Source organism: Vicia villosa, unplaced genomic scaffold (assembly GCF_029867415.1).
Source record: "Vicia villosa cultivar HV-30 ecotype Madison, WI unplaced genomic scaffold, Vvil1.0 ctg.000600F_1_1, whole genome shotgun sequence".
Lineage (NCBI taxonomy): Eukaryota > Viridiplantae > Streptophyta > Magnoliopsida > Fabales > Fabaceae > Vicia > Vicia villosa.
In genome coordinates, this window is record NW_026705274.1 from 141,363 (window position 1) to 157,500 (window position 16,138).

The window sequence follows — 16,138 nt, forward strand, 5'->3', positions numbered from 1 at the left end:
TTGCGATGGTTTTGTGTTTTAAGTTTCGTAAATATGTGTATATCGTATATTTTGTGCATAGATGTATACTTGTATAGTTATACTTGTTTCGTTTTGTTTGGTGAACTTACTAAACAAGTTGAACTCGGATTAGCTCTTAAATTACATATCTTCAATTTTCAACTTGTTTAGTCAATTTCACCATTCCTTGTATATTGGTGTTTTTACACATACTTGTATAAACTTTTGCTTTTGATTCGTTTGTTAAGTGTTTGGGCAGGATGTTTCCTTTAGGTTGCGTTTGAGGCGAAAGCATTGGCGTACCGCGAGGAAGTTTCTTACCATTCGCGAAACAATAAAAGGCGTCGAGCTAACGACGTAAAACGAGCGCTTTTTGGGAGGCACCCCAACGGTTTTATTTTTCTGTTTTTCTGTAAATGAGATGTATAGTTGTTAAGTGGAGGCACACTAGAATTTTTGTTTTGTTGCCCTGGTTTTTGTCTTTCTGGTGTAGCGCGCTTAGCGCGCTAGACCGCGCTTAGCGCGGTCTGTAGCTTTTAGCTAATGAATTCTTTTTAATGATTCATTTGACTCGCCTTTTCCCACTTATACCAAGGCTTTATAGTTTTGTATTTTATAGTTATAATTTTAATTCTTTTGTTGTTGTTTAGACTCAAATTTTGGCCCGATTACTTGGAATCGCATTTGGTAATTCTTCAATTTTGATTGATTCAACATGCCGGTTGTGCGGTAATGATTGTTCGAATTTGTACATAGCAAGGTACTCGTTTATCGCTTTCTATAGCATAGCATGATTAGGAGACTTTTCATTTGTACAATTTTCATATTACTCATTCTTTTTGCATAACTTGCTCATTACTTGAATCACAATTAGTTTACCCTTTTTACCATAAATGTGAGGTGGCTTTCCATTGTGTATATATGTGAGTGACCGACATTTCTTGTTTTAACTGGATATTATTATGTTTAATCTTTCGTCTGTATTGATTTTGTGAATGCACGAAAGTGATCAAGGCACTTGTTTGATTTTGAGCACAACTACCATTGCCAAATGTCAATTTACCTTGTGAGTGTGTGACCATTAGTACCCCCTTTGAGCCTTTTTGTCATTGTCCATTTTGTTTTTGAACTTGAGACATAGTTCACCCTTTTTGATGGATTTTGATTATCTTTGTTTTCTTGACCTATAATTATGATGTTTAGATGGATTTTTACCTTGCCTTAGAAAGTAGGGAGTATTCACTTTATGTTATGGTTGAATTCAAGTTGGGGAGAAGGTGTTTGCCTCTTTATGATGTGATTGATATGAGGTAGTGGAAAGAAAAGAAAAAGAAAAAGAAAAAAAAATGTGAGAAAGAAAGAAAAAAGATAAAAGTTTGAAAAAGAAAAGAACAAAAAGAGTTTGGAATAAGAGTGTGCTAATAAGTATTATGTTTTGGTTTGACAATTTGTGATAAAGAAGAAGTTTGATTGAAATTATATTGTTTGAAACTTTGTGGAAGTAATTACTCCCTTAGGTTTAGGCAAGTTTTTTTGTTTCGATTAGCTTTAGGACTTATCACTTGTTTGTTAACCGAGCCACATTACAACCTTGAAAGCCCTTGTGATTCGTGCCGTTGCATTTTCGATACTATTTTTGGATGAATGCATAATTTTGTCTATTGTTTGCAAGATTGTCGGGTGTGTGTCAAAGTCCTCACCTTTCGGTGTTTTTCATCTACCGATGAGTTTTTGCTAGGCGTGATTCATTATTGAGCTTGTTTTGTTTTAGGATGTTTTGTATGACTTTTGTACTTAGGATCCGTTTCATTTTCATGTTATCGTTGTAGGATTGTGGTAAGTATTTACTTTGTTGTTACGTTTTTGTTTGAACCGTACAATTGTTTTGTTTTTCCAAATCTTGTTGATTCTTGATTCTTTGATTTTTACTTTTGCGAGTTGAGTGTTTGGCCTTGTTTGAGGACAAACAAATTCAAGTTGGGGAGAGTTGTTAAGTGCCAAAATGTAGTTATTTTGTGTTTCTAAATAGTGGCACTTATCGATACTTTTTGTTAATACCGTTTGAATAATTCCCCGTTTTTGTGTATATTTGTATTGTTTGTGTTTTGTTACGTTTTCGTGTAAATGTATATCGTTTGATAGTTTTGTTGTCTTTTTGTAGGTATTTATGTGTGTTCGAAGCTTTGAGGAATAAAGTGTCGAAGACACGGCGGCGAACACGCGATTTTACCAATTCATCGGCGGACAAGGCTCAAAATAAGGATGATCAAATTCATCAATTTCATTGATATTTATTCATTGTTAGATAGAGCATGGAATAAGCTTTCCAACGCTTCGAACCGGGCGCAAATCGGAGTTACGGTTCTCAAGATATGACCAAAACAAGATTTGCTGTTCTGTTGAGCGCGCTAAGCGGGCTTGACCGCGCTAAGCGGGCTCTGGGAGCAGTTTTGACCCATTTGGCAGAAAGTTGGGCGTTTAGCGCGGGTTTTTGGCGCTAAGCGCGGTCTGGCGGTCTAAGAAAAATAAAAAGCAGCCCGCTTAGCGCGCTGGGCGCGCTTAGCGCGGTCTGCGACTTTCAGACTTGTATATATGTTGTAAAAACACTTTTTTAGGGTTTTTTATCATCCATTTCCCCCATGGAGTGGCTCTGGTCCAATTTTGATAGTTTAGAGGCTTAGGAAACACCATTGGGTGCGACGTCATGTGGATTGATCATGGATCTGTCTCGATTTCATTGTACCGGTGAGATCTTTCCGGTTCATCTTCTCTCTTCCCTTTGTTTCATTCCAATGGTGGGTGTTGTATTTATGTTTCTACTCTTATTGTATGTATATTTGTGCATCTTGGGATCGTTTATATATTCGCTTTACAAATCATCATTGTTGTTGTTCTTGATCTTTTTGCTTAAATGCTCTGGATTTGTGTTGTTGCAGACATGGACACCATAGATCTTGATTAGGAATGATAACTGTTAGTTTCTGGGTTGCAGACATGGATTTAGGACTAACAATCGTAGTGGGTATCGAGTCTAATGCCTCCGTGTTGTTTGTGTCGGTGGAGAAATCGCTGATGTGAATAGTACGGTTGAGCTTTCGTCGGTGTTGCAGACATGGACACCGATGTGGCATCTCGAGTGATGCCCGGTGATGTTGATGCATATTGTGAGTGTCAAGCGATAGATCTTCAGATTTAAGTATTCGACGGGTAGAACGAAATGCAATTCCATAACTATTTCTCTTAGACTATTGAGATTGTTTATCTGCTTTTATTTACTTTTCCCGCATTTACTTTCCGCAACCAATCATGAAACTTAGAACGCGAGATAGTCGAACGGCAGTTTTTCTCAACCAATCTCTGTGGACTACGATACGATATAACCTATATCACCCGGTAATAAATAATACCTATTACTTTTTGCTTGCCGCTTTACCGCTTCAACAATTTTGCAAGGGAGTGTACAACCCCAGATGTTCCTGAAAAGACTAAAGGTCGTGTTTACACCTTGGACGCTAGGAAGGCTCAAGGAAACACCAATCTTGTTGCTGGTACGTGTTATGTCAATAATCAACCCTTGTTTGTGCTAGTTGATTGTGGGGCAACACATTCTTTTATTTCTTATCCTTGTGTGCGGAGGCTCGGTTTTGAGACGAGTCTTCTTCCTAATCCTATGATTATCTCATCGGCTACGGACGATATGGTAGAAGCTCGGGAAATTTGCAAGGAGTGTTCTATTACCTTCAATGGTCGTAGATTCGTGATTGATCTCATTTGTCTACCTCTTAAGAAGATCGATGTAGTACTTGGTATGGACTGGTTGTCAGCTAACTCGGTGTACATCGGTTGTAAAGAGAAGGCTATCTTCATTCCTGCTGAGGAGACTACACCAACCGATGCCATTGAACATCTTCTTGAAGGTACAGTTAACATGATCAATTACCTTTTTGCTCAAGGGAAGTCTTTTCTTTTGGTTCCTACGTCGGACTCCAAAGATAAGAGGAGTATTTTGGAGATTCCAGTTGTGTGTGAATTTTCCGATGTATTTCCGGAGGATGTTACTTCTCTTCCGCCGGAGAGGGAAGTTGAATTCTCTATTGATCTTGTTCCGGGTACCGCTCCAGTTTCGATCGCCCCTTATAGGATGTCTCCTGCAGAGCTAAGAGAGTTGAAGAGTCAGCTAGAAGAGTTGTTGGCGAAACACTTCATTCGTCCTAGTGTTTCTCCATGGGGAGCTCCAGTCTTGTTAGTGAAGAAGAAGGATGGTAGTATGCGTTTGTGCATCGACTATCGTCAGCTGAACAAGGTAACCATAAAGAACAAGTATCCTCTACCGCGGATTGATGACCTCCTGGATCAATTGAAAGGAGCCTGTGTGTTCTCGAAGATTGACCTAAGGTCGGGATATCATCAAATTCGGGTTAAGAGTTCGGATGTATCTAAGACTGCTTTTAGGACGAGATACGGTCCTTATGAGTTCTTGGTTATGCCATTCGGGGTAACCAATGCTCCTGCTGTCTTTATGGATTACATGAACCGGGTGTTTCAACCATATTTGGATCAGTTCGTGGTAATCTTTTAGACGACATATTGATATACTCACGGACTATCGAAGAGCACATGGAGCATTTGAGGATTGTGTTGTCGGTTCTCAGAGAAAAGCAGTTGTTTGCGAAGTTTAGCAAGTGTGAGTTCTGGATGTCCGAAGTTAAGTTTCTTGGACATGTCATATCTGGCGGCGGCGTAGCTGTAGACCCTTCAAAGGTAGAAGCAGTGATAAATTGGGAACGACCCAAGAATGCAACTGAGGTCCGTAGTTTCCTAGGCTTGGCAGGTTACTATCGGAGGTTCATCATGGGATTTTCCAAGCTAGCATTACCTTTGACCAGGCTAACAAGGAAGGAAGTTTCATTCGAATGGAATTCAGAATGTGAGAAGAGTTTTCAGAAACTCAAGGAGAAACTGACTACTGCTCCAGTGTTGGTGATTCCAGATCCAAACCGATCTTACGAAGTGTTCTGTGATGCTTCTAAGAAAGGCTTGGGTGGAGTATTGATGCAAGATGGACAGGTTGTAGCTTATGCATCTAGACAGTTGAGATCTCATGAAGAGAATTATCCTACTCATGACCCCGAACTCGCTGCGATTGTGTTCGCGCTCAAGGTGTGGCGACATTATTTATATGGGGTTCACTTTAAGATGTTTAGTGATCACAAAAGTTTGAAGTATCTCTTTGATCAAAAGGAACTCAACATGCGTCAGAGGAGATGGATGGAGTACTTGAAGGACTTTGACTTTGATTTAAAGTACCATCCCGGTAAAGCTAATAAGGTAGCAGATGCCTTGAGTAGAAAGGAGATTAAGGTTGCAGAGCTGATGATGTTAGAATTTGGCCTTATGGAGAAGTTCAGAAATTTAGACTTACAATTTGAGTGGGCACCAACGGGTGTGTTGATAAGTAACTTGTGTATTGAGAATGAGTTGCGGGAAAGGATCCGTCAAGCACAGTGGAATAATGTAGAATTGCAGGCTAAAGCAAACCTTCCTGATTTCGTTCGTACATCTGATGGACTCATTCTTTTTGGACGAAGGATGTGTGTGCCAAATGATGCGGAGTTAAGAAGGTTAATTCTGGACGAGGCTCACAAGAGCAAATTCACCATCCATCCCGGATCGACCAAGATGTATCAAGACTTGAAAGGGAATTTTTGGTGGCCTGGTATGAAGAGAGATGTGGCTGATTATGTAGAGCAGTGCGTGATTTGCCAACAAGTGAAGATAGAGCACCAAAGGCCCGGTGGTATGTTGCAACCATTGGATATTCCTGTTTGGAAATGGGACAGTATATCCATGGACTTCATTGTGGGACTACCACGGGTATTAGGTGGGCACGACTCGATATGGGTGATAGTGGATCGTTTGACTAAGTCCGCGCATTTCTTGCCGGTTAAGACGACTCACAAGGTTTCTCACCTTGCGAGGCTTTTTGTAGTGGAGATTGTGAGATTGCACGGTGTACCTTCTAGTATTGTGTCGGATAGAGATCCGAAGTTCACTTTCCGATTTTGGAAAGCTTTTCATCAAGAAATGGGTACAAATCTGAATTTGAGCACTTCTAACCACCCTCAGACAGATGGACAAACAGAAAGGACTATTCAAACCATTGAGGATATGCTAAGGGCATGTATCTTGGAAATTGGTGGAAGTTGGAAAGATAACTTACCTTTGATAGAATTTGCATATAACAACAGTTATCATGCGAGTAACGGTATGGCCCCATACGAAGCCTTGTATGGAAAGAAGTGTCGATCACCGTTGTGTTGGTCTGAAGTTGGTGAGAAGGGAATCCTTGGACCGGAGATAATTCAAGAAACCACAGAGAAAGTTAAGATGATCCGAGATAAGATGAAACAAGCTCAAGATCGACAGAAGAGTTATGCGGATAAACGAAGGAGACCGTTGGAGTTTGATGTAGGAGATCATGTTTTCTTGAAGGTGACTCCGAGGTTGAGGTTGAAAGGACCGTTTAAGACGCGCAAGCTTAGCCCGAGATACGTAGGACCTTATCAAATCATGAGACGGATAGGTGAAGTCGCATACCAGTTAGCGTTGCCTCCTTCATTGTCCGGGCTGCATGACGTTTTCCATGTATCTCAGTTGCGGAAGTTTGTTCCTGATTCATTTCATCCTATCCTACCAGATACGATTGAAGTAGAGCCAGATCTTTCTTTCCAACCGAAACCTTGTCGTATCTTGGAGCATGCTAGTAAGTCGTTGAGAAGCAAAGAGATACCTCTTGTGAAGGTGTTGTGGGAAGAGTCGCGTCCTGACGAAGCGACTTGGGAGCTCGAATCAGAGATGCGGGAGTTGTATCCTCACTTATTCTGGTAAGTTTTCGAATTCGAGGACGAATTCTATTTAAGGGGGGTAGAATGTAATATTCTAATTTTTTTCATTAAGAGATTAATGATATGAATTTCATTTAGTTGAGATGGAACCAAGTGGCATTATGGTAAATAAAGTTTAGTTGGGGGATACTTTAGTCTTTGCACTCTATCTAAGTCTTAAGGATTGTTTGATTTTGGAACAATTCTGATTTTTAGAAGCCAAAAACAGAATTGTGGAGAGTAGAAGAGGAAGAAACGTGAAACAAGAAGGAAGGAGAGGAAGACCCATTGCCAACTTCAACTTTCAGCCTTGCATGCACCTTTGATCCATCAACCTTCATCATCCACTTCTGATTTTCAGAGCTTCTTCCTCAGCTTAATCAGGTGAGTCTCATAGATAGAGACTTTGGAGAAACTTTTGGGGTTTATGTCAATGTGAGGGATTAAGGGTTTGAGAGTATGTATTCTATAATCCTTATTCATGCATGTTTAAGACTCTATTCTAGTAGTAATTCGTGTATGTACATTTACCATGTCTTATTGCTCCATCAAGAATGATTGCATGTAAGATTTTGGGGTTTGGGGACCCCAAACGCGTTCTGCATTTTTGCTGATTTTGCAGAGTTCGCTGCAGCGAACTTTCATTCGCTGTAGCGAATGATTCGCTGTAGCGAACTGTGTAGCGAATAAACCTGGGAGTTGAATTGATTTATTCGCTGTAGCAAACCTTCCTTCGCTGTAGCGAATCGGGGCTTAGCTGGAGTTCGCTGTAGCGAACTGACCTGGGTTTGAAGAAGTTTAGCTTCTGTTTGAGTTCGCTGTAGCGAACAGAAGTTCGCTGTAGCGAACTAGTTTGATGCACAATTGATATTTCTCCCATTTGAGTGCAGTTTCGTTTTGTATCGGAATCGAAGGCCTCTTATGACTTGTATGGCATTCTAATATGTGTTTTAATTATATAAGACCATGATATGACTAAAATCCCTTGGATATGCTTGTATGTGTGAAATACAAATTGTGTGGATTATATTGTGGCATTATTATTTTTATGATTTCGTTTGTTCCGGTTGAACATTCGTATGTGATTGCCTGTGTGATGGCTTATACCCTGCTGTGTGATCTCGGTGTTTTGTGTATGCTTGAATCGGAGTAAGCTTAAGCTACTAGGTGGTAAGTCCTGTTTATGGACTTAGTTCCATCATTACCGTTGCGATGTGCTTGTGAGGGCCTACGGGGCGTATCCCACTCGACGTTAACTCATCTGCGTTCTCGGTATGTTTTGCACACCTGAGCTACCATTGCGATATGCTTGTGAGGGCCTACGGGGCGTATCCCACTCGATGTTAACATATCGGCGTGCTTGGTATGGTGGAGAAGTAATGCCACGTAGGTAATATTACTTCCGATTCACCTCTAGTGATGCCACGTAGGCAAGATCACTAGGCTTTCGCCCGGTGGGCTCGTATTGTCAAGATGGCGTAATTGCACTCGATGTTAACTCATCTGCGTATGGACAGTGATGGGGTCGGACGCCATTTAGGCAATGTCACGGCTGTAACTCATCTCGGATGATTTCCATTTAGGAGGGGTATCCGATTAGTCTTGCGATGTGCTTATGCAAGTCTCTTGATGCGATGTACGGGTGTAACCCACCGAGGGTGTGGTTTGGCAGCCTAGGTAGACAGGCAGATTTTACTCCTGGATTCCTCGTACATGGGTACGGGTCTGCATACTTGTTTGTGATGGCGTTGAGCCTGTTGTTGTTGATGCCTTCTTGGATAGTTATGGGACTTCCATTGACGGTGTATCCTTGTTTGTACTTGTACCTAGCCGTGAGGTAACCCGGATTCTCGGTGAATTCGTTGATTGCATGTTCCCTGTAGAACTGAGTGAACCCGTAAGATAGGGAGACTCACTGAGATTTAGTAATCTCACCCCATTCCAATTATTCTTTTTACAGGTGGTTCGAGGCAGGATCGAGGCAAGGGTAAGATGACTTAGCTTCGAGTTGATGTTTCTTGGCGATGTGTTCTGTCGTAGTTTATGATCTTTTGTATCTCCATCTTTTATACTATGGATATGTATTTGTACCTGTTGGAACTCATGTATTTTGGCCATGACAGTTTGGGCTTTTATACTTGTACTTATACATTATCTATTCCGCTGCTTATGTTTATGATTTTCGAGTACCATTTTAATGCCATATACGTATATCCTAGGCAATGTATGTATGGGGTGTTACAGTTGTAGGGGTACAAATTTTTTAGTTTTTTTAGGGTTTTATTTTCAAATTTCTATCGTTTAGGCTTAAGTGGATTTAATGAGCCCAACAAATTCCCTTTGTTACCTCCTGCACGCAGCCAAACCTCCCCCTCCTGGGACTGATAGCTGATTTGAGCTTAGGCTTAAAGCCCAACGAATTGTCTATTCACACCCTACTTTGACCAAGCGCACCCCCTATTGAGTTCATATTTTTTGTCTTGGGCACAACAACTTGGAGCTCATCATGACTTTCTCCTTATCATATCTCCCTTTATATTGTTTTGAGAATTTTGATTTTATTTGTTTTATTTTTTTTTGTTCGGTAATTATTTTCTAATACAAAAGATACAAAAATATGTTTTTAGAATTTGATTTTTTATACATTAAAAATACAAAAAAAAAATTATATTATCTTATTTAATACTTTGTTTTAATTTTAATTTCTCTTTAGAATTTAATGTTTTCTTAGACTTCTTTTCTAAGTTTCTTGATTAATATTTGTTAGTATTTTTTGTTATTTTCCATACATTATTTTATATTTAAACTACCCGTTTGTGTTGATTAAGAAGTACTATCTTTTTGGACTTGGGATATTTCGTGGACATTTACAAATTTTGTTTAATTTTTGTACATTTATCGTTTTGCTTCCATTTGAGATTTGTAATAATTGTATGAAGTATTTCATTCTCCATTCGGTAAAATTGTAATCCCCATCTCCGAGGCCTTGTAATAATTTTTACCACTTTCCTTTACTACTTTCTTTTATTATTATTGTGCATTTCATGTTCAACCGTTTCAAAATAACCAATACCCGATTTTGAGCCCCATTTTCCATCATAAGCCGATTACACTTCACGCATCGCAATTAATCGTACTTACACAAGCACACTTACACACATTCATAGCTTGATCCTGAGCTTTCTTACAGTAGACACCTACTCGATTAATCGTTCTGGTTGGTCGTTTAGGAGTCTAGTCTTTGGCTAGTACACTTACACTTTTAATTCAATTATTTCATGTTTAATATTTTATGCTTGTTTGCATGAATATATTTTGTATGGACTTATACTCTTTCTATCCCTATTTGGCAAGTTGTTTCCCCCATTCCCGAAGCCTTGTAATAATTTTGCCACTTCCTTTACTTTTTTATCTTTATTTGTTTGCTTGCTTTTATGCTTGAATAAACTGTGAACCCTCGCATTCTTGGTCCATATACCAAGCCCTAACCTACTCTTTATAAGGAGATTGCCTTATGCATCGCCATTGACCTTGTTTTTCAAACTTTAAACTCTTTTGTGCATTTGCACTATTTTTCCTTTAAACCCTTTTCAAACTTTAAACTCTTTTGTGCACCTACACTCTTTTTCTTTGAAAACCTTTATTGAAAACAAATTCTCATGTCTCCTTTTGAGCAGAACTACAAATGCTCTGACTTCTCCATTGCACTAAGGAGGTATGTAGGCACAAGATGCGATGTCTTGCCGAGCACACTTAAAAAATAACAAAAACATGTCTTTTTTCATATCTTTATTATTTTGCAAACAAAACCACTTTAACGTTTAAAACACAAATTTTCAAAAGGTTTCTATGGAGTACAACAGATGTGAGGGGTGCTAATACCTTCCCATTGCATAACCAACCCTCTTATCCAGATTTCTCTTTGTGGGTTTTATCGATATTTTCCTCTTTCCTCTTTTGGAAACAATAAAGTTTGGTGGTTATTCTTGCTTGTGTGAGTTAAGTTAATCAATAGCTTAATCTCAAAAAATTTCTGCCACTATAAACTGCATTAGAGGGGTCAAAGAATCTCAACATTACAACTTTAGAAGAACTTATAAGTTCTTTAAGAAGTCATGAAATAGAGCTTGAGGAAGATGAGCCTCTGAAGAAAATAAAATTTGTTGCTTTGAAATCCCAAAGCAAGTCTGAAAAGAATAAAGCTTTTCAAGCTGAAAAAAGATTATGATGATGAAGATGAAGTGTCTCTACTATCCAAAAGAATTAACCAACTCTAGGAGCAAAGAAATAAGAAGTTCAAAGGAAAAAAAAACAGATGGGCATTCTGAGTCAGCATTCGAGTAGAAGAAATTTGGAGCTGGAAGAGAGGTTATTTGCTTCAAATGCAAATAGCCTGGCCATTTCAAGAACGAGTGTCCCAAATTCAACAAACAAAGTTCAAAGAAGAAAAGTTTCAAAGATAAGAAGAAAAGTTTGATGGCAACGTGGGATGACTCTGACTCTTCAGATAATGAATTTGAAGAAATGCAAGCAAACATGGCATTGATGGAAAAGGCATAAGCAAATAACTCTGAGTCAGAACAAGAATCGGAACATGAAGAGGTATTTTCTATTTAATCTCGTTCTGAATTTGAAACTTCCTTAGCTTACATTCTTGAAAAGAATCAGAATCTTCAGAGGATATGCAAGTCTTTAAAAAAGATTCTTGTAACTTATTCTAAAGTACATATGCTGATGAAAGAAATCATAAATTTAAAAGAAAAAATTAATTGCTTTGACAATGAAAACTCTGCTCTCAAAATCAAGAGTGATCTTTTACAGAAAGAAATTCTCATTAATGCTCATATGAATTCAGAATGTGCTTCAAAGAAGTATGAGACTTCTTTTAAAAAATTTCTAGAAAAAAACATAGATAGAATCCTTAGTAGCCAAGTCAAAACACCAGTCGTGGTAACTGGACTCTGAATGCTCACGACACATGACAGGAAGAAGGCATATGTTAAAAATTCTAGAGAGTCTGTTGGCTTTAGAGGAAATCAAAAAGGAAAAATCATTGGCTCTGAAACTATTGGTAATGGTTATATATCATCTATCTCTAATGTTCTGTTAGTTTAAGGATTAATGCATAATCTCTTCTCCATAAGTCAATTAAGTGACAATGGTTATGATATAATCTTCAATAAAGAGTCCTATAAAGTAGTTAGTCAAAAGGATGGATCTGAACAAACAACTTTGAACTCTGGACACCAAACACACTCTGAACCAATGATGACTACAAGATGTGTTTACAAGTAAATCTACATCTGAAAGCATCAAGTTAAATCATGAAAGGATCTTATCCAGAATGACTCGGAATCAAGACTCTCAAGTCTCACCATTCTGTAAGCTATGAAGACATTCTGATCAAGCTTAAACATATTTTATAAGAAGCCTTTGACTCAAGAAGTTAACTAAAGAGAGAGAGAGTGTGTGACTTTGAATTCTAATAAACCTTCAACAACTTATATTCACAAATCTTTGACTCAAGATGTCATCAATGAAGGAAGATAGTATGGAAATATTATAACATTACAAAATCATTATCCTTTACGCTACTCTGCAAAAAGGACAATGCATCAGTACCAACTTTTTCAATATGTCTCATGATCATTCCTCTCACTGTTGCTGGCGCCACTTTACTACTGTGCATCAAACATCTTCTTGCAGTTATAATTTTTGAAATTCCAACTTCACACTCCAACGGATATATTCATCATCTATATAAAGGAGATATTGAAGCAATGGAAAAAAAGAACCACAACGTACATATACAAAGAGAAGAAAAATCAAGAGAGAATCACTGAGAACATAAAGTTGAGAAACTACACAAAGAATAAAGTCGTCGTTATCTTGAAAGCTTTATAACATTCATTCTTTGTAAATATTGTTGTATTGAAATTGTGTGCATTAATTTTTTAAGAAGCATTTTGTAAACATTAACCCTTGTAATTTTAACTAGTTGGTTAAATTCCTCGAGTGACTAAGGGTTTAGTCAGAATACTTGAGAAGTCATTGACATGTTGTCTTTGAGTTGATTTCCTTGAGGGACTAAGATATAGTTAGAATCTTTGAGAATATATTGATGGGTAATTTTTATGGGTGTAATCAAAGTTTTTGATTAGTGGATTACGTCCTTGTTGATAAGGAGAAATCACCTTGGTGGATGGACTCGAGGTAGCCTAATTATCAATGAACCAGGATAAAATAATTGTGTTCTTTATAATATTTAGCTTTATGCTCTTTGTATTTGGGTTAAAAAAAGTTTATATATAGAAACCCAATTCAAACCCCCTATTTTTAGTGTTTCTTTGAACATTCAAGTTTGTCCATCTTATTGCCATCCAAATCACGCGTCTTCTTCCAATGGGGGAGGAAGTATAATTTTCCTCCCTAAATTAGACGAAGATATAATTCTAAATTAGCGGACCATTTTGATTCTCACATGAAATAATGAAATTCCAACAATACTTTTCTTCATGACAAATTTTCTAAGTGGTCATTGCTAATAAATTAATGACTTAGTTACTTAACTATTTTCTATAAACCTCAATTGGTCTTACCTTGACTTGAAATGTCATATTATATTTGTAAATGAGTAAAATTCCTTCACTATTTAAATGACATTTTCACCCTTAACCTCATATTTACGAAATACATGAATCTTAATGATATTTTTAAGTTATGATATTATATTAACTTTTTTCTTAGATTAATTACTAGTTACTTTGAATAAACGAAATAATATTTACAATAATGTTTAAATTTATTTTTTATTTTTATCATATTTTAGTGAAATTAAATGGAATATTAAGTTTTGTAAAAGATTCTTGTCTCTTTAATAATGTCAATGGACATATCCACGAGCCAATAGATAATTTAAAAACAATCACCATAAATCAACTATATTTCTCTGCACCTAAAGGTTTTCTATATAACCAAGTATTGAATGTATTGTTATTACACTACCAACACAAATAACAAAAGGAAAAACAAAGGAGAAGAAGAAGAATAAGTGAAATATGGGTTTCACTGAGAAGCAAGAAGCTTTAGTTAATAGTTCATGGGAGTTATTTAAACAAAATCCTGGTTATAGTGTTTTGTTCTACACCATGTAAGCTTTATATCATTTGAGTGTTTGTGGCTTGTATTCTTTGTTTTTGTTTTTTGTTTTAAAAGAAGTGGTGTAAGCTAACAAGAATAATTTTGGTTGATTTAATCAAAATAGTATATTGAAAAAAGCACCCGCAGCAAAAGGAATGTTCTCATTTCTTAAGGATTCGGCTGGAGTAGTGGATAGTCCTAAACTTCAAGCCCATGCTGAAAAAGTTTTTGGAATGGTGAGTGTAATTCATCTACAATTAAATTTTGTTTCATTTTTTAGTTCGACTCTTAAAATACGCAACTGCTAAATATTATTTTAAATAACAATCATTATATACCAAATGTTTCATTCCACTTTTGATGTAATATTTAATAAAATTACAAAATTTTGATCGTCCATGTTCATGTCATGTAAATTAGATTTACAATGAATATCTAAAGTTATATCATACTCTTTATTTTAATTTAAATTTTACCCATATGATCTTACATATAGCCAATAATTTATACCATATTCAAAAGTTAATGTGACCAAAGAAGGTCTTTCAAGCATGATACTTCTTTAACTGTGTTATCTTGTGAAACTATAACTTAAATTGGATGAAATAAATCTTAAGATATTTATACCTTTTAAATTACAGGTCCACGACTCAGCTGTTCAACTTCGAGCATCGGGAGAAGTCGTTTTAGGAGATGCAACATTGGGTGCCATTCACATTCAGAAGGGAGTTGTTGATCCTCATTTTGTGGTACGTAATATAATTAAAAAAAATTAATGGATGCATTCTTAAATTTGTATTGACGTCACTTATTCTCAAATTCAATAACACAACAATACATAATTATCTAAAATTAATTTTAAATGATAAAATTATGTCATATAAATATAAATATAATTGGGCTCATGTATATTGGGTAGTTAGTAAGGTGAGAAAATAATAGTTGATATTGTAACCAACCATAATATATTATGATTGTGTATATACTAACAATCATTGATTTATTATTAATAATTGATATCACTCCCTTTTTTTTATCATATTGCAATCTATCTCTTTACTCTGTAAAGTGATTTGTTAATTTTAAAAGAGCATTCTCCATTAAAATAAACTCAATGGATGTAGCTAAAAACATTACAAAAGAATTATTGATTATTGCTATGAAGTTGTTTTATTTTTACTTCCTATTGTTTATTCCATTTTGAAAATATCATTAAGATTAAAAATGAGTATTTTTTTTTAAAACAAACATTAATATTTAAAAATATATTTATTTCCAATAAAATAATATATTTCATTTTATACATTATTATGTCAAGTTAACTAATAAGGAGGCAAAGAAAGGAAAATAATTTTAAGAATATTAATAATTATATATTTCTTTTTTGTAACACACCTATTTCCAAATTTCTAAAACGCTAACCTAAATTTAATGCTCTTGGTGCCTTGCAGGTGGTTAAAGAAGCTTTGCTAGAAACCCTGAAAGAAGCATCAGGAGAAAAATGGAGCGAAGAATTGAGTACTGCTTGGGAAGTGGCCTATGATGGATTAGCATCTGCAATTAAGAAGGCGATGAGTTAATCTTGTGATGATTTATATTTATAAATAAATTTAATAAATAAGACGTGTATTACTAAATCTTGTTAATCAAGTTTATATAATAAATATTGTTGAAACTACAACATTAGAATCTCCGTGACATATTAGTTGTGATTAATTTTTTGTTTGTTATTGTACTTCTGATGCTTTTAGGGTTAATGATCCAGTCTAGAATATTTTAGATTAGTTTTGGAACATTTTTTAAAGAAAAAGAATAACGTGTTTCTCAGAATCTTGTGTTATTTCTCACTGTGAGAGCATATGCTCATAATGCGAGCTAGTTGATTTGGGAACTAAATATTATTTCAAACTTTTTAACCTGACACATGTTTGTGAAACCATGTTTAAAGACTCGCATATTGTGACATGAATTGAAAAGTATTGGGAAAACCCAAGTCCCACATTGGTTAAAGATAGTGCCCACAGAGGATTTATATAGAGTGACACCCATCACCTTACAATTCGGTTTTTGTATGAATGCGTTAGGCCGAAACTCTATCATGGTATCACAAGCCT

At 36.3% G+C, this 16,138-nt stretch overlaps 2 protein-coding genes across 2 annotated transcripts; both read left to right on the forward strand.

Moving 5' to 3' along the window:
• Window positions 1–3,697: 3,697 nt before the first annotated feature.
• Window positions 3,698–6,888, forward strand: LOC131629722 (uncharacterized). The gene is made up of 4 exons (XM_058900501.1): window positions 3,698–4,172; window positions 4,562–5,035; window positions 5,108–5,621; window positions 5,841–6,888. The coding sequence occupies exons 1-4, from the start codon at window positions 3,698–3,700 to the stop codon at window positions 6,886–6,888; spliced, it is 2,511 nt and encodes an 836-aa protein (XP_058756484.1).
• Window positions 6,889–13,875: 6,987 nt separating this feature from the next.
• Window positions 13,876–15,705, forward strand: LOC131629712 (leghemoglobin Lb120-34). Its single transcript, XM_058900493.1, has 4 exons — window positions 13,876–14,034; window positions 14,149–14,260; window positions 14,666–14,773; window positions 15,476–15,705. Exons 1-4 carry the CDS (start codon window positions 13,943–13,945, stop codon window positions 15,602–15,604), a joined length of 441 nt encoding a protein of 146 aa, XP_058756476.1. The 5' UTR covers window positions 13,876–13,942; the 3' UTR covers window positions 15,605–15,705.
• The last annotated feature ends 433 nt before the right edge of the window (window positions 15,706–16,138 follow it).

Coding starts and splice junctions, on each gene's coding strand:
- LOC131629722 (XM_058900501.1), top strand. CDS start 3,698: ATGGTAGAAGCTCGGGAAATTTGCAAGGAGTGTTCTATTACCTTCAAT. Junction 5,036..5,107: donor CTGTGATGCTTCTAAGAAAG/GCTTGGGTGGAG, acceptor GATCTCATGAAG/AGAATTATCCTACTCATGAC. Junction 5,622..5,840: donor AATGATGCGGAGTTAAGAAG/GTTAATTCTGGA, acceptor GAAATGGGACAG/TATATCCATGGACTTCATTG.
- LOC131629712 (XM_058900493.1), top strand. CDS start 13,943: ATGGGTTTCACTGAGAAGCAAGAAGCTTTAGTTAATAGTTCATGGGAG. Junction 14,035..14,148: donor AGTGTTTTGTTCTACACCAT/GTAAGCTTTATA, acceptor TAATCAAAATAG/TATATTGAAAAAAGCACCCG. Junction 14,774..15,475: donor TTGTTGATCCTCATTTTGTG/GTACGTAATATA, acceptor GGTGCCTTGCAG/GTGGTTAAAGAAGCTTTGCT.